This window comes from Seriola aureovittata, chromosome 21 (assembly GCF_021018895.1).
Source record: "Seriola aureovittata isolate HTS-2021-v1 ecotype China chromosome 21, ASM2101889v1, whole genome shotgun sequence".
Classification (NCBI taxonomy): domain Eukaryota; kingdom Metazoa; phylum Chordata; class Actinopteri; order Carangiformes; family Carangidae; genus Seriola; species Seriola aureovittata.
Window position 1 is genome coordinate 15,467,160 of NC_079384.1, and position 27,456 is coordinate 15,494,615.

Below are 27,456 nucleotides of genomic sequence, written 5' to 3' on the forward strand. Positions count from 1 at the left end.
GACACCGTGAACTGAGAAACAATTTAAAGGTTTTTCTCCTAATCCATCAAAAGTACAGTTAATGCCTTTTTTATAGCTTTTATGAGAAGTTTATATCCTTTAGAGGTATTCATAAAGAAATTCTTACATTTTAGTGTGTCATTTGCCATCTGTGTAATAAACTCCACGAGAGGATCAAGCAAATAAAAGTCAGACACAAAAAAGGTTTTGGTAAAATATATACTTTTTTATTCATTTCTTCATACAAAGAAATATTATGAATGTTCAGTATTTAATCATCTAGAAACATCTGTTCCATTTTTGCTTTTGCATTGTGTAAAATTAATTCCTTTGATGTACATACCACAAAATACTTGATTTACATGTCTTTTTTATTTTTGTACATACAGATCTGCTAGACTAAATACATATTATATGCAGGTAAGACAAACATTTCTAAACATTTTAGATCTCAAAACAGGTTGAATAAAACTCAACCATAACCGATGCAGCCACATGGAGTAAACCCATGAGTGCAAGTTTTTTTTTTCCTTGTTTTTTTTTTTTCAGATATTCCCTCAATTACATGAACTTGACCATAATTCAAATGCAGTATTCCATCAGTTACAGGGAAGATGTCAGACTTTCCTTCTACAATGCAACAGCTTGCTAAGACAGGTCACCGTAAATGCTTTTTTTAAAAATCAAACATTGCACCAATGAGAGAAGGGGAGACGAAGGCTTAAAATCCTCACGATGAGAATCATCGCTCAGGCATAGTGAAAGGATAGAACTACAAAAACAAACAAAACAAAAAAAAATACAGTGTAAGAAGCCTCCATCTCCCCTGCTACCATTGGTTTGAGGCTAAACCAGGCAGCTGGTTTCAACTGGAAAATAAGATAAAACTGAGTTAAGGTCATTATCTGTTTTCAATGACAGAAGCAGGCTAACTGTGTTGGATAGGAGAGTTAAAGAGGCACAACATTTCCTTAACTTCAAAAAGGAAAGAAGGACAATCAAGTTTAACTTCAACTAAAGCTGAGTGACAATCTGACCTTTAAAACTGACTCGAGGGACTTTTCGATGTGAGGGTAGGTTGTGTACATTCAGTCTGGGCTCCGCTTAAACACATGAAGCCCTCCTCTGGACGCTAATAATAATCCCTTCCCATTATCCCTGCATTTTCATAATGGCCACCACATTGAGCATGCATAGCAATAGCATAGCACAGAATATAACATGGCCGTCGCCCTGTACCCCCTTAAAATAGCGCGGCCACCTGCTGCAATGAGACGGGGCAGCACATCAAAGAATGATAACTACGCATTTTCTCCCTCTTGCATATCAAGAATTCAAGCAGAAAGACAAAAACAAAGAAGCAATGGCAGGGGACGGAGGAGCGGGGAGGAGGGGGGGCAAGCGAAACATGAAATCAACCCAAAAGGTTTTTTTTTTTTTTTTTGGCAACAAGTTGAGAGTTGAGATCTGTTGTGGAGAGACACGACATGTGAGGATTATGAGGATGAATAAGGCATAAAGTATATAGGCCATGGACGATGGCACATGAGGTTTTCTGATGACACTACAGAGGTTAGACAACGAAACCCTGCCTGAGGCAATTCTTGCTGTGCTGAGAGTGCTTCACAAAAAACCTTTCCTCCTGCTTTGATCTCTATAGTCTGGGATCTAAGACGGGGCCTGGTCGACTTCTGTTTGAAGGAAGGTGCTATTTCAGTGGGGTGAAGCCAAGTTGTTGTTTGTCTGTCATCCCTTCTGTCTTTATGCTCGATTTCTGACAGATATGCCTCTGCTACCTCACGCAAAGATTTCCCATCTTACCGTGAAAACAAGGCACATACCCCCACCCTGCTCCAGCTCTGCTCTCTGCAACAAATCAAATGCCGCTCAAGGAAAATTTGATTGAGACTTTGTGTGACCTTTGAACTGAGTGGATGGGGCAAGAGCCTGGCTCTGAGCCAACACTGCTTCTAATGGGCAGTCAGAGAGCGGCGGCTCGATCGATCCTCCGGTTACCTTTACCCAATTAGCATAATGTTAACATGGGCTCCTCTGTGGTCCGGGATAGGATTTAACATTTGATGGATGGGTCATTCATTAGAGCAGGCAGCAGGAGCACTGAGAATGAAAGGGCAGCTGTATACTTTAAGCGTGAGTGACACAATGAGGATCAATTAGGCCTATTGATCTACCTGTTATTGAGTGGAAAGGGACATGAGATCTGCAGCTTGGTGTAGGAAAATTGCACGGTGAAAAAAAGTGGAGGGTCTGTATTTTGGTGAAACACCGTGTAGAAGAATCACGCTCAGAATGACAGGGTTTGAAGGAGACGAAGGTAAAGTGATGCATGTATAAATGAGGATGCACATGGATAGGTGTTCTCCACTTCTCTGTGAGCACTCTGTACCCGTAATATGGTGCTTCTGCATGTTCCACCCCAGTCTCGCCTTCAGTTATCGCTGATTATCTGCATTAAGAAGCACCGATTATCCACTGAGTTTACAGGAGCACGAGGGAGGAGCGAGAGAATTCAAAAATTAAAATGAGGAATGTTAAAAAAAAAACAAAAAAAACAACATGTGGGCCAGATGTTATGTACAAATATGGTTAGGCAGCTTAGTGAATTAATTGCTTAGAAATAAAAATAAATTATTATAAAATAGATTTCTGTACATTTTACATATATATAGCAATATCTCCACATCTTGCCATTGAATTACAGAAGAAAAAAAAAAAACTTCTCAACAAATTAACAAAAAAAAAAAAAGAAAAGTCTCTCATGATTTTCACATCAATCCCAACCAAAGTTATGTCCTGTCATCTGGTAGAACTTCATGTTGAAGGGCCTGTAGAAGTCCCGTAGCCTCTGCACCACCTCAGGGTCAATGTTCGGATGGGTCCTCCCTTTGGTTTTGCCCAGGCAGTGGGGCTTGCTGCTGCCCTCCGCCTTCTTGAGGCACGGGAAACCCTTGGTCTGGTTGAAGTAAAAGTGTTTGTCTGTGATGATCCTCTTGAGCCCCAGGAAGTCCTGCACGCGGCCCAGCTCTCCGGCCGGGTCGCTGATCAGGCGCTCGCCGCTCACAAACAGGATCTGCTCCATGGGGAAGTACTGCAGCCAGTTATCCAGGTGCTTGGCGTAGATACCGATCTGGATGGCGCTCCACGAGGTGTCGATGAGCCCCGTAGTCCTGTTTTTGAAGGTGAGGCTCTCGAAAGAGGGAATGTCAGGCTTCTTAGACAGAGTCTGTGTGTAGTCTGAGATAGCCCTGGTGACGGGGTCCCTCACTACCACGATCAGCTTGGTGTCCCGGGACATGGCGGAGATCCGGGCTGGAGCCTCTCTGGTCACAAAGTAGCTGGGCGTTTTCTCCATGGTGATCTGGCCCTCCAGGGTTTTAGGCATCAGCTCCCTGCAGAAAAAAAAAGACACAAAGCGGAGGTTAGGAGAAGGGTAAGGTGGAGCAAGGTCTTACATAATGTAATCAAGTTGATGGAGTGTACTGTGTTCTGTAATCACTGACTCACTGACTGTGTTTAGCCTTATTATAGGGCTCAAAAACCTATTAGTGCAGGCAGCTCTCCAACATCAACAAGCTCACTCACTCATAAGATATCTCACCTCTGACTGAAAACAGAAAAGCCTTATTTACTGCATAATCAAACACTGGGAAATATTTACAGGAATTTCCAAACATGAGCAAGCCTGAATTTAACCATATTAGGGATTAGGAGCTGGGTTTTCCCACATCAGCTCAGCCTCCTAAATCCCTCCTCTTCTATTTGCAGCTAACCTGCTCTGTTAGCCCTTAATCATTTTCATTATGGATCATTCACCCTTACAATGCTTTTTTTTTTTTTTTTTTTGTGATTTAGGTCTCAGCATGTGTGAATTCTGTCATCTTTCCTCAAATCGCACCGCTGGAGTGGTCAGACTAAATATATCATAATAATATAATAATATGACATAATCCACCCCCCTCTTTATACCATTGGAGCAAAAAAAACAAAACAAAATGAAAACACACAAACTCATTCTGCCTTGCTGACTCAGGCATAGCTGTGCCATTGTGCCCCACCCCCTATCCGATCTGCTACAGCGCTGAAAGATGATGAGGCTTGTCTCAGAAAGGGAATCTGTTACTTGACAACAGTGGGTTTGGTTTTGGGTGAAGGGCTGGCCGACGGACCCTACACAGATATGTTACAGGCAGACATATAATCATGAAGAATTTGAGAACAAACCGTTTTTTGAAGGAAAAGCAAATGCGCTCTGCTCTCTCAGTGTTAGGTTTCAGAATTGGTGGCCAACCGCAGAGTCTACATTATGGTGGAGGCGATAAGAGCGGTTTGACTGACATTGGGACGTGGATCACTTTTCCTCTTTTGGCACCTCCTGCACCAGGAAGAAAACTAGCCTGTGTGATGTACAGTACATGACCGGGTGGGAAGGGTTCGGATTATGGACTGGAGACTGCAAGAGCTAGAACTGTTCAGACAGAAAATCTCAAGGGGGACGCCGACAACCGCAAAACAGCACAGTATCAGTTTAAAGCAGTAAAAGGTGGAAAAAACAAAGGAAGGGGGAGATAACCCGGTGTATCAGGGTGAACGCACTCTCACAGATAAGACAGACTGTTGTACCCTTAACCTCGCCTTTGTTGTTAAGGCTAGAGCACTGATACACCATTGTGTAGACTGTGCCATTGTAGTGGATCCCATTCAAATACTGTAATCCTCACACACCGAGAAGGGTAAAAGACGTCGGAGCTACAATGTTGGACACATCCTGTACACTCAGAAGTCTGTAATGCTCCATTCTTCCCCTGAGCTTCAGCTATTGCTCAGAAATATACTCTAAAAGCTGGAATCTAGTTCACGTCCATCCAGCTCATGGCTAATTCATGTAACATCAGCCCTCCATCAATGCACATATTTGTGTGGAAGAGAGAGGGCATAGTGAGGGAGTGGGCGGGTGGGGGGGGTGAATGCCCAACATCAGGTAACCAATAAAATGCCTCATGGAAATGGTGTTGGCAGATTTGTGTAATCCTAATGCAGTGCCAGTGATCTAATTATGATAATATCTTCTTGATTGCTGACACATCAGTGGCTTGAATGGAGTAGACTGAGGGAAAGAAAGGCTGTTTCCAAAACCTCATTAATAGCCTTTTTGAAATCAAAACAGATACAGCTTGTGGTTTTATGCAAGAGCATGACAGATCTTTCCGCCAGCGAACTCATTTCTGGAGATATAAATGCAAACAGCACATTATGTGCACACGCACATTCAAAATTCTCTGCCATAATTTAAAACTGTTTATACAGCAGCTCTTGAATGTCTTCAAGGAATATAAACCAAACGCTCGACTTAAACTGCTCGCTATTTGTCATTTTACTCGATGCACAATGGCGATACTGCCTGCGAGCTTTTTGTCATTCCTTGTGCTAACATACACAAAGAGTCCAGAGCCAACACAGGAGAGGCAAATGGCTTCCCATCTAATCCGATTTCAACATGACAATGGAGCATGGAGATAGGGAGGGAGGCCTGAGTTACAATGTGCATAGTGATAGATTATGCTGATCCAAGCTCAGGGAATCCTTTTTATAAAAAAAAAAAAAAAAAAAAAATCATGTGCTGGGGGTCGCAGGAGCATAAAACAAGGGGATGGTTGAACAGTGAGGGAGAAAGAAAGAAAGAAAGTGGTGAGGAAACCCCTACAAAAAAAAAAAGGAAAAAAAGCGCCAAATCCACATGAAGAGACCGACCCCTAATAAAAAACCACCACCTCTGACTTTGCCCAGTCTTTCGGCTAAAGAGGTAAAAAAAAAAAAAAAAAAAAGCAGGAAGAGAGAAAAGAGAGGAGGGGAGGGGAGTTTTAGTGGGACGAGTAGCTCTTGGAGAAACAATGCCTATTATGCTCTTTTTTGATTTATGAGGTGCTGCTTTTAAAGATTCCGTCAGCAAACAGGCAATTCTGTGACACCGGGCTCCTCTTTTTTCCTGCTCTTCTTTGAAAGTGAGCCATTGTCCCCGAGCAGAGGGGTGAGCAGGGCAGTGGTCAGGGCAGAAGGGCGGGGATGGGGATGGGGGGGCAGAGAGGAGGAGGAGGAGAAGGAGGAGGAGGGTGCTTATCGGGGGGATGAGTGAACCACTTCTCCGTCCCTCTCAGCCTCAAGTGAGAGAAGCTTTTTGGAGAGCTCTTGAGGAGAACGTGTGCCAAAACTGCCCTGCAAACATCACCCTGTCCCCCCGAGATACCAGGGACTCCACAGACGTCTATTGTGTGAGGCAGTGACACTAAAAACTGTAAATAACTAACCTGACCTCAAGTATAATATATGAGCACTTCCTGGCTTGCTCCAACTTTCACAACATGCATCTGTAGACTTTTTTTCCCCCCTCCATGACTCCCCGCACGTTTTGTCCATTGAGAATATTTCCAAGTTGAAAGACATGCCAAAAACAGCGATAAGACACAAAGCAGAAGCCCTTGTCACATGACAGCATCAAACAGGGGCCGGCGGAGTGGCCCTTTGGCCTGTGTTTTAAAGAGCCCTCATCCTGCTGGAGATAAATGGCAGGCAGGAAAAGGGTTATTTCTGTCTGATGCCTCTGCCTCCCTCCTGTCACGTTTGATTCGATGATAACGGGCTGCCACTGAGCCGTCTGTGTCACAGCATCCCTGACAAAATGACTAGTTTGCTCATAGACAAAAGGGAAAAAGCTATTTGGTGTGCGTCTATCGATTTTTTTTTTTTTTCTATACAAAGGGTTTGCAATTGTCTCACATGTCTGGATGCTGAAAGCATTTGAATCTCAAATTAGGGTTTGTTTATTTGAATACAGACAAATCAGGGGGCATTTTGTATCCACCGTCAAAGCGGAGGGTGTGACTTTACCCTTATGAGCATTTAAAGCTACATGTCTGGTTTCTATGGCTGGAGCGAGTGTTATCTCCCCCGTGGGAGGTAACGCCACCTGAAACAACAACAGACACTAAGTAGCTCTAAGTCGAGGATAAATTAACCTGTCTGAATAAACCTAAGGGGAGAAAATCAAACAAATCGCCTCTTCAGGGAAATCCCGAAGACATTTGTTATCAACAACTCACTTCTACTTGCTGAAAATCCTGAGTTCCTGAGTTTCTGAGTCTCCACTCCACCTCTTCACCCTGTTCTCTTTCCCATTGATCCCCCAAAAGTTCCTCTGACCCCTGGCAATCAGGCCTTGAGGTCCGATAGCAAAGTGACACTTCACAAGTGGAAATGAGGAGAGCGAGCAAATGAGTGAAGAAAGGCTGCCTTTCTTTTCCAAGGGCCTCTTACCCGAGCCCTTCACATGAACCGACGTGTTGGACGTAGAAGCATTTTTTAGGAGGTACAAAGAAACATCTTTATTCCTCATTGGATGATAAGGATCTCGAGCGCCACTTGTTCGCTCATAGTTGAACACGTTCGTCTGAAGTTTGATTGTAATTTGCAAATTCAAACAAAGTGGCTGCATTATATACTTCGTAAGACAATACATGAGATATGATACTATAATTGGTTATAGTTGGATGGTATACGATGCATGCATAATATGGACGGGTCATTGCATAAATTCATGGATGAGTCACTGGTAAACAAAAGCAGTGTTTCAAAGCTCTCAGCTCACAGTAGGAGAAACCTACATGCTATGAAATGGAACTGCAGTGAGCAACATATTTATGTAGCACACATGCAGTACGAACACAAACACACACACACACACACGCACGCACACGCATGCACACACACACACACACACACACACACACACACAGAGTATGGCTACTACTAAGGGGAGGCGGGCATACACGCCTCTGCTGGCTCACGGAATATTTTCAAAGTAGCATTTAAGCAGATACAGAAGCCAGACATTTTGAAATATACTCCACTGTGCCTGGAGGCTGACATTATATTTAACCACAGAGCATGGCTTTGGCTGTAAATTAAAAAGAATAAAGAAGATGGTTTATGGCGCAGTCGGCTGGGCCGCTCCAACGCAGAGAGCGGAGAAGTTACACAGAAGCTTCATCTGGTCTCTCTTTCAAGCACTTGGAGCAGAGTCCAGGTGTTAGTATGTGGCCACTTAGAGCTTTCTGACAGTTCATTTCCTGGCTGAGAAGAGCCAGAGATCCCTCCTTACAACTGAGATCTCGCAGGAGTGTATGCTGAAGGGTTTCCGTGTGTATCTGTATCTTATATCTATTTTTTTGCTGATATTCATGCGTCCGGGTGCCACAAAACGTTGCACACCTTCGCTCCACATCTGCATGAGTGTGTATCTTTCACACCCGCTGCTTGTAACTTAATACTGAAAACTTGGCCGCATGATGAGCCCTAAGTGATGCTGCAGCTTCATCAGCCTGATCAGAGTCAACTGTCAGCGCACCTCCCCATGCCTGAGGTTTCAAATTAACAGGCTTCACTGAATAATGGTGTCACTGGAAACTCAGGAAGGTGCCTGAGTGGAAGCCCCTCTGAATCATCTGTCTGCTAAAAGGATTAATAATGCAGGCTGTCCTAGTATCACACACTCAGAACCTGGATGGCGGGGGCCCTGCATGGGACAGCGCATATCACGCAGCTAGAGGGGTGGGGGGGTGAATTCCTCCTCTAGATTACTGACAATGCTGTTGCCAGTATGAACTCCCCTACTACACACTGTTTTCTACATGGGCAGTGACACGCCGGTTAACTTTTTGGAATGAGACGCTGCAGTCTGTGTATTGTTTACCACACTTCCCAGGTCAGTGTCATCCGTCTAAATTTAGTATTTTCAACAGCACTGTATGAGTGCATGTCCTTGTAAATAATGCAGGCCAAGGAAAGGGGAAGGAGGAATTTGGCTCAGATCAGTGGCTGCTGATCAGTGTAGCCATATCTTTGATGCTTGTATTGGATTTCTGGTGCATATCTGATAATCTACACCCTGACTGATACTACATACAATTGGGGATTAGGAGGGACCTAATTGCTGTAGATCCTCTTTCTTTAAAGAGATGAATAAATCCAAATATAGAAGCTTGAATCTTTTGATTATAATATAATATTTACAAGGATAAGTCACAGACGGTGGCCTTAATCTATGGTTTCTAACTTTGGGTGTTAAAACAGAGATAAATCTGGGGTTTTAGGAGATGATTAACAAGATAGGAAAGAAGAACTTTTCTCTAATCGACAAAATAAAAACACAGACATAGGCTTTGGTTTTGCAGTACTTAAGTATAGTATTTAATAAGATCTTCATCAAAAGGGAGAGAAGGGAGCCTAAAGAAAATGGACAAAGGGTCTGAGGTCAGAGTATAAAGAAGCAGCACCATTTTAAGCCTTTCCAGAGCAGCATATACTGGGTGGAATGGCCAAACTGGTAGGAGCCTTTGTGTCTTTCCTCAGTGACACTTTGACACCCAAACTCTGGTCTGCTTGATAAATGCAGCAATCCCAGACTCTTAACTCCATCAAGACATTGCACTATGTCAGAGCAGCCTGGGAATCTACTGACCCTCCACGTAAACAAAACAGTTAACCCCGACCAACGCAACCCGTCCATTCATCATTTTTCACTGGAATCGGGGAGTCGTGATTCACCGGAGTGGAGCGTCTCTTACAGCCTGCAGTGTGTGTAATAGAGTGTGTAGGAGAGTGAGTGAGAGTCAAAGAGGGAGGAAGAGACTGAAAGAGGGAGAGAGAGAGAGAGAGGGGAGTCAGGCCTTGCGGTCAAAAGACCGTCCAGATTGGTTTCGGGCTCATACCCAGCCTGGGTTTTGGAAGCAACTTCAGACACTAGTAAAGTAGAATAAATAAATAGAGAACTAACCACCACATATAATGTCATGCACTACATGTCAGACACCCCAGTAACATATTACTCCCAGCCACAGCCCCCACCCCCCTCTGTTGTGTCCTGAAAATACTTAAGTGAGGCTGAGACATTGGACTCTTCTATCACTGTGGTCGCCTCGTGATGGGCAGCATCGCAGAGGCGTGACGGGCACAAATTATTCAATTCAGTATGAAACTATCTTTTTTCCTTCTGGGACGATCTCTGCTTTGCAGTATATTTGTTGCTGTTTGGCACCTTTGGAAAACAGCAACAGGAATGCGCGGAGCCATGAGGCCTACGGAACCCACATCGGCCTGTGGCCATAGACAACTGCCTGGAATTACCGAGTGTTAATAACCCTGCAGTGAAGCGAGCGAGCCCACCATGTGGTATAAATAAAACAGAGGAGTTGGTGAAAGGGATGGTGGAGGGTAGAAAGTAGGAATGCCTCCTCCCTTCCTCTCATGAATGTGCAACAGCATGCCTGGAGAAGTGTCGTTTTTTCTCTCTCTCTCTCTCTCTCTATCTCTCTCTCTCTCGTCAGGCTTTCAAAGATGCCCCCCCACCACCACCCCCTCCCTCCAAAAACAAGAACCTTCATTTTTCTGCCTTTGAAGAGGTGAAAGATCCCGTCGATTTTGGTAACACTTAACACAACATCTCACCGCTTTGTTTGACACGCGATACAAGATGAGACACCGGACACCAGCACAGTGATCGGGGGCTACTCGCTCTGTGTGCTTCAATGCCAAACAATCAACACACACACACACACACACACACACACATACTTAAATCAATCCACTTGGCGATATTACCCAGAATTTGTTTAGCACTAGTAATCCTCACTAATCAGTGTGTTTGCTCTGGGTGTTTGCAGAAGGTGTTAGCCCGGAGCTTTATCCACACATTCCAGCTCTCCATCAGTATCAGGGTGTGAGTGGCTGACAGCTCGGACCACATAAACCGATGAACTGTGAAAGGATAGGAAAAAAAACACACACACACACACACACACACACACACAACAGGCCAAGCAACAATGAGGGGCTACAGGTGAAGACTTGGCTTGTGTGTGTGTGTGTGTGTGTGTGTGTGTGTGTGTGTGTATAAGAGAGAGAGAGAGCGTTTCTGGGTGTTGTTGTGTGGGTGTGCAGGCAGAATCAGCAATTCTGACTGATTTCCTGACACTTGACATGCACCAAGAGGCACATGACTCCTTGATCTAGCTACAGCAAAGATGAATAAAAGATGAAACAGACTCGAGAAGAACATACATGCCACCACCCCCACTCCCTAGATGCACACAGACAGTCACGCACACACACACACACACACACACACACACACACACAGAGGGAGAGGGAGCAAGCGAGCTACTTTGCATCCTGTTTGAATGGGCTGTCATCCGTAACTGCCTGCACACCTTTTTGAAGACAGGTGAACTACAAAGTGTGTGTGTGTATGAGGAGAAAGAGGGGATTTCCTATCTACTGTGTGTCACTCAGTGAGCAGAAAAAAAAAAACCATCTTCCTGTGTGTTTGGGGCTATTATTTAGCTCCACCATTACTCACACTGCAGCTGTTGTTGCAGGTTAATGGTTTACAAATTCCTGAAGACAGCCCGCCTCAGACAGCCAACGTATAATTAGCTAAATTGAGTAACGATAACACCAGTCGCGACAATTAACCTGCTCCATTCAGAGACGGAAAGAGTGGCAGCAGCGATCCTCAGGCGGCGCTCCGGTTTTCTTTGGATTCGAGCCTGGATGTTGTCTCCTACAATATCTCTGAGCACCCTGAAGACAAGATAATTGCTGTTAAGAACAACAGGCGCAGTTTTAACCATTTCTGCTGTGAGGCTCTGCCAACGGCCGACATTGGAGCTTGAAGTTTGGTTTTGGGGGATTCTGTTTTTTTTTGTTTTGTTTTGTTTTGTTTTGTTTTTTTTATTCAAGGGGCCTTATTCTGGAGGGTGATGACAAATGTTTTCACCCCTGCGCTGTATCTCTATCAGTAAGTGTCTTGGTTGGAAGTGAAACGAGATCTGCTCCAACTCTGTGCCAGGAAGACAAGGCTTTTTTGTGAAGGAAGCCGACAGAAAATAGAGAGCAGGCCCAAAAACTATGAATATATATATATATATATAAAGATATTTTTGAGAAATGCCAGAGTATGCTACATGTCAGGCCTCGGCCAAAGACTTCAGATGATGTTTGTTTTCATAAATCTTTTCAACAGCTTTTTCTTTTTCAGATATTCACTCTGCTTTTCTTTTTTTTTTTTGTCAGTACATATCCAGAGCGCATGACTCCACCAAAACTTCACAATCCCCTAAATTTCTTATTTAAAAAATTAATTTTTTTAATTAATTCTGACCTGGATCTAATTATACACACAGCTAAAAACCCTATACGGTGCATTTGCCACATCCATTTCCATATTCTGCAGTAGTTTGAAAGAAAAAGGAGACAAAACACTAAAACCTCACATCTTCCTGGACCCACGACCTAACTTTCAACCAACGCTCACTAAAGTCTGTTACCAGGTTGTTTGATAGTGCTGCTGTTGAGGCAGTCTGACTGTAGTTCCTCTGCCTCCACAGTTCCACAGAGTGCTGCAGGTTCCAGGGCTGCCTACAGACTCCAATCAGTTAAACAAGGGAGAGAGAAAACTGCACTTGGTGGAAAATAATTGGAGTTGAATTGAGTTTGGCCAGGTTGTCGGGGAGTTGAAGTGTTCTTACAGCTTCTTATGAGAGAGTACATCTAAATGGAGAGAGTGACTAGTGTCGAGCAGCCATGGTGCAGAGAGACAACTCAGGGCTTCTAATGAGCTCTGCTCTTTTACTGCCAGGCTAATGGAAACCTCAGGAGACCTCAGTCACACTCTCTCTCTCTCTTTCTGGGTGTGTGTGTGTGTGTGTGTGTGTGTGTGTGTGTGTGTGTCCTCCTCTCTCCCAGAGGCAGGCACACTCTCCAGCACCCTAATGGCTGCCTCTGGGACTTAATACCTGGGAAGGCTTTACAGGTTTACCGTCATCCCTTTCTCCTCTTCCTCCCACTTTCCCCTCAAGTACATTATCTTGTTCCTTTTTATTTTGGAGAGCAGTGAGCGAGTTTCCCTTTAACAAGAGTAACAGCGAATGATTAAGAAAACCATAATTTGAGTGTTTTGTTTTCTCCCAGCCTCCGGGGGAAGCGCTTTAATGCGCTGAAGAGTGTTTATTTAGCAGCGATGAATGACCATTAAACTCTGGAGGGAGGATGTCTGGTTTTGTTCTGACGTGTGTAACAACATCCAAATTATCACCTTGTTAAAAAAAAAAAAAAAAGGGCCTAATTCACACGTTGCACAGAGGGATTGTTTGTACACAGCTCCCTCCATCCTACGCTTCATTAGACTCCTCCATAAGTATTTCATTGTGGTCGACCTCGAGTTGTGTCGACTTCCTCCTCAGGGAGGAGGAGAGCGTGAAAGACGAAGTGTAACAGCAGTCACATGAGTCTTCTCCCGGAGTGAATGAACACTTAACAATAAAGTCCACACTTTCTGAAATGAAAGCGTGTGCCCGTGTTTTTCTGTTTGTGTGAATCTTTGACAGCAAGTTCCTGTCAAGCTCTGTGGCTTTTATCCTCAGCTCCAGCGGGAGGTTCCTGTCTGTGGCAGCCATATTGTCTTCGCTGGTGTGGGTTAGTGTTCACTGGACACCATCAGGGGGAGTAAGAGGGGGTGTGTGGGGGTGGGGGTGGGGGGTGGGGGGTGGTTGGGGGGAGGCAAGCCGCCACAGTGCAGCACAGCGCAGCCACTCCCCTATTCACAGGTCTCCCCTTTCACAATTAACCGGTCGTAATTTGGGGATGAAAGCCGCCTTTTCACTGTTTCCTCCACCCCCCGGTTACTCTCTATTCTCAGATGGGCCATGCCAGCTTAGGCAGCAGGGAGAGAGAGGGCCTCCGTCCCCTCTACGCTGACCAAAGGCTTCTCTGAGAGAGGGCCACTCGTGGTCAGCGAGGCCTGCAGCGAGCCCCGCCCAGGATTGGACGAACCGAGCGTGACATGTGACACTATTCTTACACACCAGCGAGCGCGAGTGCACAGCTGGAGAATGGAGAGAAAAGCGGTTCATAAGGGAGGGATTTTGAGGATGATGTTTTGGGGGAGGAACTGCAAGGGGGAGGAAGTTTAGCCAACACAGAGGCACGGTTTCAAACTGCTTGTTTTTATGTTGGCCGATACAGCTGAGGATTTAAGCAGAGGATGTGAACCTGCTGTCAGCTGTACGGTTGGCTGGCCGGGCGCTCAGTCTCTGAGGAGCCGTGGAGTTCCAGGAATCAGGAAACAATCAGAGCGCCAAAGTATCTAATCATCTGAATTCAACGTCGTCCTCTCCAGAACTTTAACTGAGTTAGAGCCACTTAAAGTTTCAGAGCTTTGAAATCTGTCAAATGCAGAGTTTTAAAGCAAAAATCATTAACATAAATCAGACTTAAAAAAAACTCTCCTGTCACACTATTGTTTCCAGCCATAAAATCCCCAGTGGGGCTTGTAGCTTCCAGCAGCTTTCTGTAGCTCTGCAGATGGTCAACACACAGAACCTGTCAGCAAGCAGACGTGGTCTGACCCCAGCCAGAGGCCCTTAACCCATCTCTCCACATTACCTCCAATAAGGCCTGACCGATCAATACTAACGGTCCCAGAGGAGCCAGACCATGGCGACATTTGTGTAGGCTGTCTGAGTGTGTCAGTCTTTTGTGACGGGAGATGAAAATTATTTGTGACTTCACAGCTGAGCCCGTCACAACCGTACAGTGAATATGAATAACACTTATCTCCACCCACTGGCTCAGTGTGTGCAAACATCAGCACCATCAGACGTCTTGTTGGTCTGATGCCTTTCACTGGCGCCCTGTAGTACCAGGTGGCCTCTTCTGCCATTGAGAGGAAGGAAGGAGGGCGAGGTCAGCAGCAGCAGCAGAGAGTGGAAGGGTCACCTACGTGGAAATAGGAGCACCCCTGCGGTGAGCAGATAAAAGGACGTGCACCCATCCAGAACTTTCCCTGACATGGACAGGAGCCGCAGTCCAGACTGAGGGGTGGGGGGGGACTAGCCTTTAGATAACGGCTTTCAAACGGCACAGACTTCCACAAGCACCTCAAGTCTAATCGTGGAACATGTGTTTTTGGGGGTTTTTTTAAGCGCCCCCTTTTCAACAAAGCGCCACTTCTGCTTTTGTTGTGTGCAGACTCACAAACTAGACACACAAAAATTCACAACTAGAAACAAACATTTAACCTTAAAAACATCCTTGTAAAAAGATCAACAAATGACTGGCAATCCCTGATAACTTCACAGTAGTCCAACCATAAGACCATCATAATATAACATAACACTCATAGCATCGTACGGCCTTAAACTCTATTACTGTGCTGTCTCCAACATGTTCCTGAGCTTCTTGTTTAATTCTGAAGCCGCTCCGAGGGAGGAGCCAACAGCGTCAACAGTGCCTGGGCCCCGACAGCGAGCTAAGACCAGAGCCCGCGACACGACAGCAAAACCACAGTACAGTAATTATATATCAAAGCCCCTTCATAGCCAATAGGGCTAAATGGAATATGAAGAGAGCGGCATGCACCACAGACTGACAGGACGAGATGAGAGCTGCAGTCAACAAGAGTTAGGAGTAAATAAAATGCTCAAGAAGAACTGGAGCGATGTGGGAAGAGAGCGAAACTTTTCAACTGGCTGCAGCTTTTTCCGAAGTGATGTGATCATTTCAAACAAACTGTAAATAAATAGTTAAATATATACTAAGACTGACAAGCTTATATACAGCTAAGAACAAGGTAATTGCGTTTTTCAAAGAAGTCAAATTAGTGCACATTTGACTTGTTTTCTTGCACTTTTTTGGTGATTTTACAGCTTCATGTTTTAATAGTGAGTCTTTTCTGCCTTTATTTCCTGGTTCTCTTTGTAAAACACTCTGTATCTTGAATATGTTTGCTACATAACTTTTATTGTCACAAGTCAGATAGCATTAAATAAAAAAATATATGTATACAACAGACTTTGGTTGTTGCTTCACATGCCCCTGAGCTCCATTATATACTGTGCATTGGTTACTTATCTTTTTTTAGGAATTAACTCATTCTATTTGCCATTAATACATGTGCTCAAGATAACTCCTTTTTTTTTTCTTTTGACTAATCACAGTCAGATAACACCAGTCGCACTGTCACCACACCAGCAAACAGGTGCAAATAGAAATTGGGAAATAATGAACTGAATGTTCCTGTTTACATTCAGTCACACTGGCCTGTTGAGCTGTGACTCTCTCTTTCTATATGTGTATGTGTGTGTGCGTGTGTGTGTGTGTGTTCCTTGGGGCCGGTTCATGCATGACCTCACAGTGAAAATGTGTACCTCCTGATACAAGGACCCCTCGGTCAAAAGCATGAATCATGTGTTTGTCTTTTGCACAAATGAAAACTGTCAAAGTACATCACAAATCCACAATAAGACTTGTTATCACCACCTCCATTCATTTTGAAACCTCTCTCTCTCTCTCTCTCTCTCTCTCTCTCTCTCTTTCTCTCTCCGAGTCTTTTCTCTATGGCTGCATGTACTTGGTGGAATTCCAACTCTAAATGTGTGTCCACTGGGAGAGGCGAAGATGGTGCAAGCTAGCTACAATATTGGATGGCAGGGAGATTGTGCAAACGAACAAACAAGAGAGAGGTGAGTTGCTCAACTCGCACACATAACTGTCTATAACCGCCTCCGTAAATGACCCTGACTGGCGATCCGATCTTATTCCCACGGAATATATTTCAATGCCATGCAATTTCTGCCTATCTAGAACATTCCAGCGTTGCCTCCCCAACTTATCTGCTCCTGATGGGAAACTCTGGAGGATCAGCGATGAATGAAGTATGATTTCCTTTCTCTGTTCATCCTCACTTGAGAAAAAGAAGCACTAAAAACGTTTTTCTTTTTTTTTTCCTTCCACTACAGGGACTGCTGCTTACACCAGCTGTTTCACTCGGACATACATTTCTTACAGCAGCTCTTCACAGTGTGACTGTTCAGAAACCAAGTCTGAGTGCACTTCTATAAGAGTTCATGGATTTTTTTTTTTGCATAGATATCCTGACAAAAATATACATTTTTAGTGTAGGGTGAAAACTTAAACTCTGCCATTGTTCTATGTCGTTCTGTAGTTGTAAGGTCATTTTTTGGCACCGGCAGGACAGAAAATATGACTAAACTGGATTTCAGTTTCAGACAGTATTCTGTATACGCCTCAATTGTATCTCGACAGAAAACCTTGAGTCATGGCTTCTTTACATGGCTGAAAAAGTATTAAATTTCATGGCCTAAAAACTAGCAGACAGCACTTTTCCACAATTCCCCCGTCCAGTCCAGAGCAGTTGGAAACAGTGTTGGTGGAAATCTGGTTAAATAACAGCTTTGCTACAAACTCAGAGCTGAAGGTCCTGCAGTAAATCTGAGTTTCTATCAGAGCAGGCACATAAAACTCTGCACAAATCAAGGAGCTGTGTCTTTATTTTGAATGCTGCCAAGACTTGGCTTCTCCATGTTGAACATTGTTGGGGCCCTCTTCCCCCTCTTGCATACTTAACGTGCAGAAGAAGAGAATGGGCCAAAATCCGTTAATTCCTGACACATTTTTTAAATTAATCGTCAGGAAAATTTTCCCTTTTCAAACTTCAGATTTAACTTTGTGAAAACTTCCACATTAACCACACTACAAGCCCAAGACTTGACGTTTTAAAGTTTGATATGAGGGAAAGTAATTAGCAGCTTTTTAGTGGGATTCCAGCAGCCAATCAATAAATTGATTGGCAATTTATTAGACATTAACTAGCCCTGGTTATTTGTGGATAACAATAAAGAAACATCAATCAGCACTGATATAATTCAGATACAATTATCACTAAAAACTAACTAAAAAAGCAAGTGGGAGATTTTCAAAATAAAATAACGCAGTCAGGTTTTGGTTTTATTTTCTAACAGATTGTGGGTGTTGTGACCTGCAGTCATTAAGTCCTTCTGCTCGTTAAATTAACACTTTGTGGTGTAAATGACAAGGATAATGTTAGTTTGTCGACCTCTGAGGATGTTAAACGGTTTTTGTTGCGGGTTTTGTTCTGAGGAGGATCCTGACTTTGTCTTGCAGATCTCCCCCCTTTTCTCTGCAGCGCAGGCTATTAGGCCTGCAGAGCCCATTGACATAAGAATGGTCCAAACGCCTTCTAACCTCTCAGGTCTGTTAACAATATTATCTTAAATATTCTACTAAAAGAAATCACTATTATATTCTCTATTTGTTTTATTCTTAAAGACATTTTGGGAATTTTTTAGATTTGGATCTTTTCGCTCTGGGATCAGTCAGATTTGTGAAAATTGTGCCATCCACATTAAGCCTCATATCACAATTCTTTGAAGTTAAGTATAAAGACACTGCTGGGTTTCGTCAGACTAAGTGTAACAGTAGGTGACTGAGCTGAAATCAGCACAGCTTGACTCTAAAGCAAAAACCTGCTCATAATAAATGAAATGTAATTTATAAAAACATTAATACTCGTGGTAAAACATTAAAAAAAATCAGAATTCAAATTTAACGACGGAAAATCCTGAGGACACATCACCACTGCGAAGCTGCAGTGTTGCTCTGTGTCCAATAGAGATCACTGCACGTCGCAGAAACACGCCAGCCTGACTGATCTCCAAACAGCTTCACTGTGACACAAGTCTATACTTTTTTTTTTTTTTTTTTAATTACACACATGATAAAATCAGTCTGCAATCAAACCTAAAAAAATTAACACATTTAATTAAGAAGGCTGGGTCTGTGCGAGACAACGGCCTGAGGCGTAAAAGGACGTAAAGCAAAAGCAGAGGTCACAACCAAACTGTCTTCACTGGGTTTATCTGGATCCGTTTGGAATAAACTCCAAACTTACTGGATAAAGACTATAATGAAAAAAGATGTATATATATATATATATATTTAGTTTTTTTTTTTTAAAAACGAGTGTAAACCAATCAGGAGTCAATGCGCTTGTAGGGTTGCATCTAACGGTGTTAATATTACTGAGGGAATGAATAAAGAAACCTGCTAAATCCTATGTAACGACAAAACACTAAAATAAATATAAAAGCACATATTTGACCCGTTTACTGATCAATATCACGTGACTGCTTACTATACTATAAATCTATTTCATGCAGGAACAATATCCTCTAAAAAGTCACAGTCACATTTTGTTTTCTGGACATATCCAACCATCTTCACGCGTATTAAATGAACTGTTTTTTTTTTTACCTGTACCACTCCAGTCCGTTCTCGTAGTTGCGGTCGAAGAAGTGCGGCTCCGCTCCCACGGCTCTGATATCTGGGTGAACCCGGAGAAACTCCAGCAGAGCCCGGGTCCCTCCTTTCTTCACCCCGATGATGATCGCCTGCGGCAGCTTCTTGCTCCCGGAGCCGTTGGAGAAGCTGGACATGGCGCTGGGCTCCGGGGCTCTCTGCTGCTCGCCCCGCATCTCGTCCCACTCGTCGGCTCGGTCAGTCTCCAGCTCGTTATTGAGCAGGTCTCTGGACGCGGCGGTCCTGATGGACGGCTCCTCGTAGTCGCTCTCTATATCCTCCCACGGCTGCGGTTTGGCCAGCAGCCTGGACACCAGGTCCGTCCTGCTGCTGCTCTCTGTCCTCTTGCCCACCGCCGAGCCAGTCTCCTTGCCCCGGTGACTGTCCACCACCAAACTTGGCATAGTGGAGCAGTAGCCCACGCAGGAGTACAGCATGTATACCCAGATTAAAAACATGATGCTGAGCAGAATTAGTTTCTTCTTCACGGGGCTAGACCAGAGGGCATACAGGCTGTGACACACCAGGCTATATTCCATAAGCCTCTCGGTTGAAAATCATATCCCAGCGATGCATATTGCCTCACTCACTCCCGGTGGCACCTCAGCAGTCCTCGCAAAATTACGCACATGCTCACCCTAAAAGTCAAAATAAATAAAACTTACAAATAAAAAGAAAAAAACACTACTCTAAATATAATCGAATAAAGTGATAAATCCAGGAATGAAAAGGCATTGAGGAATTTTTAATCATAGTTATAGCGAGAATAGCCTATGGGAAATAGTTGAGCTGCGACAGACGCACCGTGGTGCTGCTCCAGGCTCATCTCAGGTTCGTTACAGCTGCTGCCGGAGCACCAGACCTTATAGAGAGGCGAGCGGCAGAGTGACAGCAGCGGCAGCCAATGAGACCGCGAGGGAGGTAAATATGCAGCCGTTAGTAGAGAGAAGTGAGCCAATCAGAGGGAGGAATGGGCGGACCTCCAGCCGTGGGAGACGAAGCGTGTGCGCGGGACTCTGCTGAGAGTTTGGAAAACTTTCTTATTGGGCATAAACTCCAATTAACTCAAGTTTCTCATGTCACTCACAGATTATTCACATGAATTTAGTCGACTTCAGATTTTCCCGCAGGTTTATTCTGACATGTTTTACACATTACAGTTCATTTCTAACAACTTTTGATTATGAAATAAACATAGTAAACTTTCTAATACATTTAAAGTGAGCAACTTTGAAAATAAGAAAAGACGCCATGGAAAATAATTGCCCATCAGGCCTGTCTAACACAACCAATATAAGTCTGGTGTGATTTAAAACTGACTGTGAAATGAAAAGAGTTTGATTTTACTACTGACACTGAATGAGCAGCAGTGGAGAGGAGAGGTCACTGGTTTCAGTTTAATTAATGATAAAGTTAAACAGGCAAAAACAAAGTCAGACACATCGTTAATCATAAATCTACACTATTTTAATTACGTAATTAATTATAATATTTGCGCATGTGGTAACGATTAAAACTATTAAAATTATGCCTGTAGAAACAATAACAAATTGACACATTAATAGCCTTATAATAGACATAGCCTAATGATAATAAATACATAATGCTAATAATAATAATGCTAATAATAATAATACTAATAATAATAATTAGTAATTTACATAAACTTTTTTTTCATTAACGTGTCTTAATTGAATGTATCTTTACAAATTACTGTTACTTTATTTACTTTTACATGAATCTAAACGCCACTACGAGCATAATATAAAAGAAGTGTAAACTGGTGTAAAGTTGAAATCACTTATTCAACAGGTTAAATCCATTTCCGCGTCCTCGTCGACCGTGAATCTACTTCTTCTTATATTAGTAGAAATAAACGACTGACTGGGAGTAAGTCTCTGGCTTCGTAGTTTTTATTGTTGAGGGTATCAGAAGTCTTGCGGCAAATTAGCAGAAAAAGGCCAATTAATTAACAGCGTACATTTACTCATCGTTTTTTTTTTTTTTTTGCTTCTTCTAAAAAACGTTGAGGGGATTTTACTTTGAAAAATATCACAGCAAAGAGGGTTTACATAAGAAAAAAAACTCCAGCCTTCATATGAACTCAAATATATTCAAACCCTCTTACGTTTTAACTTTTGGACATGACTCAGTCATCTTCCACACACACTGTTGTTAAATACACTTTTTTTCAAATATCTGAGAGCACTTCAAAGAGCTCTGAAAACTCTCTGAATAAAAAAGATCAACGCTGGAAATATGGATATGCACTTAATTCCAATTTAGAGAAAAGAAGAAGAAAGGAAGAAAGAAAGGAAGAAAGTTGCAGCGAGTATTTTTCAACCCGAGACTGGAGATGACTCAAAGCAGATCTGTAATTTAAACCTCGGGAACTTCAGCCGCCGATGAAAAAGATTCACTGTCAGAGTGTTTTAAATGTTTGAAAATGAACGAACAGATGAGATAAAATATGTAAAACATAAACTTGCACATGTTTTAATGGCGGGTGAACATGTGGGCGTCTTTCTAGTTCGGGCTGCAGTCAAAGTGAGGCCGACATATGGGCCTGAGACATCATAACGTGATCGAAACCGAGGCCAAAGCCTCATGTAAAAACGGAGATTTGTCTTTTTTTTAAAAATGGAAAAAAAGAAGCTCAGTTCAGTAGACGGACCTGTTGCTTGTGTTCACGAGGTTCAACAGCGAGTTTATCCTACTGACATTTTTTATATTTCCATGGCATCAAAGTCATTTTTTTAATGTGTAATATTCCTACAGGGATTTGTAGTTTTCCTGTGGCTGGTTGTATAGTTTCAGTTAAATATTGCTTTAGGATTACTGCAGCTCTTTGGATTCTATTTTGCAACAGCCAACCTTTGAGGAGAGGCCAGAGGTCATCCGTCATCCTGGAGATTTCATTGCTCTGGTTTGAAGAGTTCTGGAATACGATCTGTTGCTCAGTGTTTCCCCCTCTGATGTGAGAGTCAGTCAGTGTGGATATTACAGCTCCAGCACTGGGGCTGGACAGCAGATTGCTGTTTGGGGACTCTCTCCTGTTTACAGATGCATATTTCGCTCTTCACTTTGTTGACTCTGGCATGAAAGCTTCAGGCTCACACTGAATGGGCAAATAACATGAATGATTTAATGAGGGATACAAGCAAAAGCTCCATGTTTTCATGCACGGAAAAGAGAGAGATGAGGGAGAAGAGTGCTCATGAAATATTGTTGGCTTGTGAAATAATAACACAAAGACTTTCTGAAGTTTTTCTCCATTCTACACGAGTTAATTTGATAAATCTAAAGTACTAAATGTCTAATAATTGAATAACTTTGCACATGCATCAATCTGCACAGTGAAGCTCAAACATCCAAGTGAAGTTACAAAAAGTGAATCAGACTTATGAGTGGATGAGTTGTATGAGTTATTGAACAACTCATGTTTAAATCTGACTCTAAATCTGAGACCGTCACAGTTAAGTTTGAATAATGATCATTTCAAAGGATGAATTTAGCTCGACCTCTCTTGTTGCCTCTTTACGTTGCGGTTTAGTAAATCAAGCAACAGTTGAAATCTTAGCTAAAGCCCTAATGCTGTGTGTGTACATTCAATATAATTCATCAACCACCGGCATCAGAAGTAGAAATAACACCACAAAGACAAGACAGCTCCAGAGTCGCCCCTGCACCTAGGAGCGGATGTTGTAAACCATGGCGGGCCATCACGCCGGGCCATGGAGGTTGGCGACGACATTCAATCTCCACACAGGTTGTGTGTGTGTTTTTTCTCCCAACTGTAACAGCTGGCTCCATCACTCCCCCTTTCACCCTCTGATATGAAACTCCGTATCCGGTCAGACGCTTTACGAGGATGCCGAGCCCTTTCAGGTTCTCCCGGCCTTGGCTAAATCCCACAGCCCACAGCCCCCCCCCCCCTTTTTGTGGAGGGGGAGGAGGATGGCAGCGAAGGGAAGGGGAAAGGGAGGGTGGTGGGGGCGCTCATTTCTCCAAAGTGCAGTGATGGAAATGTAACCAAATACCAAAACTAGGGGTAAAGGGGCGGAAGGGGAGCACATGTTGACTGACAGGTGCAGAGGTGGCCTGTTAAATAGAGCTTATTGGAGGGATGGTGATTTGTGCTTAAATTGAACATATCCACAAAGGCTATAACTGAAACTTAAATCCAAATATTACATGTACTCTGAGTCAGCACCAGCACCTAACGAAGCGTGGCAGTGGTTTGTGTGTGTCTGATGAGAGAGCAGAGGCGTCTACATCAGGTACACAGCCGCTCACGCGCCATTTAGGGCGTCAAATTGATATTTAAGTGGAAACAGTGAATGAGTAAATGATGACACAGAAGACAGAATTACAATCACGATGTGTTTATTGTTAAGAGAACATTTACCCTTGTGTTTCTTACAGGGTTATTCCCTTTGTTGTGGTGCAGGCAAACCGTTTTGAAAGAACACATTATGTAAATGAGTGAAGACCCATCAGTGCGTTTGCTCAGTCGCAAAATACAATGAGGCTTATTAACTGTCAAGTAGCAGGGATCAAGTAAAAGTCAAACAATCACCAGATATCAGGTGCAGTGTTGCAGCTGCTTCAGAATAACCTTATATTTGTCCTATTTTCATACTCTCTCTTACTGATGATCTAATAGAAATCTTTTGATTACATGATGTCTTCATGTCCACCTTCTAGTTTGCATTTATACAATGCATGGGGTCATCTGCAGACAGTACTGCTGTGTGGATCCACAGGAGCAATTTACACTGTACAAGATCATTTAACATCAGTCGTACAACATGGAGAGGAACCGGAGGGCCCCTGTGTAAATAAATACAGAATATATACAGCACACACACATGGAAATGATTACAACGTGATGTAATAATTCAGTGTGTTTTCTGTAAATCAGCCGTTTTAATCCGAATCATTTCCATTTCATTTTCTGATCTGCAGTGAGAACCGCTTTCTCGAATTAAACACACAGGTAAAATAATGTGTCCATCACTCAGCCCCCACCAAGCATGATGGGTGGTCAGAGGAAAACACTAGGCGAGTCTTAGAGGTGTCGGGGCATCTATGAAACTAGTTAGCTCTGCAGTGTGAGTGGTAAAGAAGGAGCTGGAGGTAGACCCGCGTCCGTCTGGTCTCTGCGAGGCTTCTTGCAAGTGAGCGCCAGCAGCAGCAGCATGGGCAGGTGCCACAGGCTGCAGAAGAACAACTTGCGGGCGCTGCTGCGGTCTCCCTTGCGGTAGAAGCGGAAGGCCAGGTAGCTGATGTACAGGTTGATGGGGAGGGAGATTAGGGGGAAGGTCCAGGTGGTGACGCCCAGCACGGGCGCTAATGTCGACAGGCCGATCAGACCCAAGCTGTGGCGCAGGGCCACACGCTTGCACATGCCAGGGTGGGTGACGGACATCATGCGGTAACCGCCGCGGGAGTAGTCTTCCCTCAAGTTCCAGCTGAGGGCGTTGAAGTGGGGGAACTGCCAGCTGTACAGGAAACCACCCAGCAACAAAGCACCTGGGGGGGGTCAAATGGAGGGAGAGATAAAAAGAATGAGGAAGGAGAAGATAAATGACGCAGATTGCAGAGTCTGAGGGAGTCAGACTATCGTGCTGCTTCTTTAACTCGCACTCGGCTGCCAATTATTAGGACAAGTGCTGAAACGTTGTGATTGTTAATCTTGGACTGGTAATAAAAGACATTACTTCCATAACTTCCATAAACAAACACTTTACAAAGCTTTTGTTTTATTCAAAAAATTATTAAATATTCAGAAAAGTGCTTTGGACTTTCCAAAAACTAGCTTCATCCAGAGGTCCACATTAACACATTGGCCCATTTTAAAACAGAAAACTACTATTTCAACAAAACACTGCACTGCCAGAAAACCAGCAGCATTGTATCTTCATGTGTAATCTCATATTCAGACTTCTGTGCTTTTCCTATATCACAGCTGCAAACTTCTTCCAAGGTGAAGATGTTTTGTTGAACAACAGTCCAAAACCCAAAGATATTCAACAGAGAAAAAGCAGCAAGAAGCAGCCAGAAACACTGAATTTTTGGCTTTTCTGTGTGGAATGCTGAACTGAAAGGATGAACTGATAATCAAAAAAAGTTACTGATTATATTTCTGTCAGTCAGACGTTAGTGGTTACAGGGGGAGTTATGTTTCCACGCATCATCTTGAAGAATGTCTTGTTATGTCCCAGGTGATTGTGTCTCTGCTGGTCTATCTGCGTATCCTCATCTGATGTGTAGTCACATTCATGATTTTAACACACATACTAGTCTTTTTTTTTTTTTTTTTTTTAACTGCAAAACCAGAGTAGGGATTTCTGGCACAGTTTCACCTGCTTATAAGGTTGATGATAAGAGAAAAATGTGAAGAGGTGAAAATTCCAGCAACAATAGCAGAATAAAAAATTGAAATAATAAATTGTATTGTGCAACTGCTTTACTCTAAAAACGTTTAAAAAGAGACGTTCAAGGTCACATGGTTTTCCTGCAAAATATCACTGTCTATTACAGAAGCAGCTTCTTTAATTTACCACAGGTTAAAATGCCATTAACATTTCATGTGAACTCCTCCTCCAGAGCAGGTCTACACCAAACTCTCTATAATATCAATCAGAGACCCAACAATTGCCACCATGAGCAAGCACTTGGCAACAGAGTCAAGGAAAATCTCCCTCTTCAGATGAAGAAACCTTGAGCAGAACGGGGCTCAGGGTGGGCGGTCACCTGCCTTGACCGGTTGGGTAGAGAGAGAGAGAGAGAGAGAGAGAGAGAGAGAGAGAGAGAGAGAGAGAGAGAGAGAGAGAGAGAGAGAGAGAGAGAGAGAGAGAGAGAGAGAAGGCGGAAGTAGCACAATGCAAGCTCCACAGAGATGTAAAGTAATGGAGAGAAGGAGAGGGTGGTGGTGAGAGCGATAGAGGAAGAGTAGAAGAATAATTTAAGTGGGTAGAGAGAAAAGGGTGTTGATATGAAGTGTTCATAGTGTAAAATAATACAGGCCTAACATGAGTTTCTGAAGAAAAATGTTATGTTAGGTGCAAGTAGGAGAAACACTGGAATAGGATGAGATGCCATGGAATCAGAGGCCCTTTTAAAATAAACAGCAATTGAATGGAATAGAACTCAAAAGCCAGTAAATTCATTAAACATGATGTTGTAAGAGCCCACTAAATATTTGGAGCATAAACAGTAACTTGTATGAGCGCTCCTCAGGGATACAGCAGCAACATGATGAAACACATCTCATACAGTTGCCATAACAGATCACTTAATGTGTCCACCAAACAAGCTGGATAAGCCCCCCAGCCTGTCTCTTCACTAACTTAACATTACATTCATTTGGCAGATGCTTTTGTGCAAAGCCACTCACAATAAGTGCATTCAAACTCCACAGGCACCAGGAACAAGCACAACTAACAGCACTACAGGGATCCTGGGCCATATGTAAATAAAGCTTTATGTAGTGTGACGTAAGAGGTCCCGATGAACCCAGTGAAGTACAACAACTCACAAAAGGCGTTAGAGTCGGAAAACAGCAACGTGAGTCAACTATGGCTGCAACAATTATTTCTAGCATTCATTAATTGCCCAAACATTCTCCATTTACTATCATACAAGACAAAAAGCAAATACAGTATTGACCTTTAAAAAGCTGAAATCAGTCAGTTTTTTGGCATATTTGCTTTTTAAAAAATGACGTAAACAATAAATTGATTATTAGTACTGATGCAGATAAATTATCTGTCAGCTTCAATTGAAACTTAACTCCTGATCTAATGAAGTCTGACACAGACTGTTAAGATGTGAGTTGTGTTAAATAGAAGAGACCATAAATTACAGCTAGAAAATATATATTTGACACTGGATTGTGATGTTGGCATAGTTAATATTAAACCTTAATTATAATGTGATACTTTTGAACAATGGCACTGTAGCTTTTTACTTGTTTGCCATACCAAATGGACACAAAGAGTATTTGATTAACAGCTGAAATTGAATATTTATTAATGTCTCCATCAAAAAAGAAGAAAAAAACTCAAATGCCATTCTAGAGAGACAAATATGGCTGTATGAATTTTACATATTGCAGCTGTTCTCTGTCCTACACAGTATCTGCTGAGGAAATAGCATGGGCGTTCAGTTCACAACAACATGCTATGTTTGTATCTCACACAT

The 27,456-nt window shown here is 43.0% G+C and overlaps 2 protein-coding genes and 1 long non-coding RNA gene across 3 annotated transcripts in view; 1 reads left to right on the plus strand and 2 right to left on the minus strand.

The window, feature by feature from the left end:
• Window positions 1–205: 205 nt before the first annotated feature.
• hs3st3b1b (heparan sulfate (glucosamine) 3-O-sulfotransferase 3B1b) lies at window positions 206–20,817 on the minus strand. The gene is made up of 2 exons (XM_056366694.1): window positions 19,204–20,817; window positions 206–3,410 (listed from the first exon to the last, which is right to left on the minus strand). The coding sequence occupies exons 1-2, from the start codon at window positions 19,785–19,787 to the stop codon at window positions 2,792–2,794; spliced, it is 1,203 nt and encodes a 400-aa protein (XP_056222669.1). The 5' UTR covers window positions 19,788–20,817; the 3' UTR covers window positions 206–2,791.
• Window positions 15,471–17,406, plus strand: LOC130162855 (uncharacterized). The gene is made up of 2 exons (XR_008826311.1): window positions 15,471–16,784; window positions 16,869–17,406. It is a non-coding gene; the product is annotated as an uncharacterized LOC130162855 (long non-coding RNA).
• Window positions 20,818–23,617: 2,800 nt separating the features above from the next.
• Window positions 23,618–27,456, minus strand: part of LOC130162862 (protoheme IX farnesyltransferase, mitochondrial) — a 34,391-nt gene continuing 30,552 nt past the window's right edge. The window contains exon 7 of the mRNA XM_056366709.1: window positions 23,618–24,783. Coding sequence (XP_056222684.1) covers window positions 24,350–24,783 — 434 coding nt within the window. The 3' untranslated portion in view covers window positions 23,618–24,349. The remainder of the gene's footprint in view (window positions 24,784–27,456) is intronic.

Coding starts and splice junctions, on each gene's coding strand:
- hs3st3b1b (XM_056366694.1), bottom strand. CDS start 19,787: ATGGAATATAGCCTGGTGTGTCACAGCCTGTATGCCCTCTGGTCTAGC. Junction 3,411..19,203: donor AACGGACTGGAGTGGTACAG/GTAAAAAAAAAA, acceptor TTTTTTCTGCAG/GGAGCTGATGCCTAAAACCC.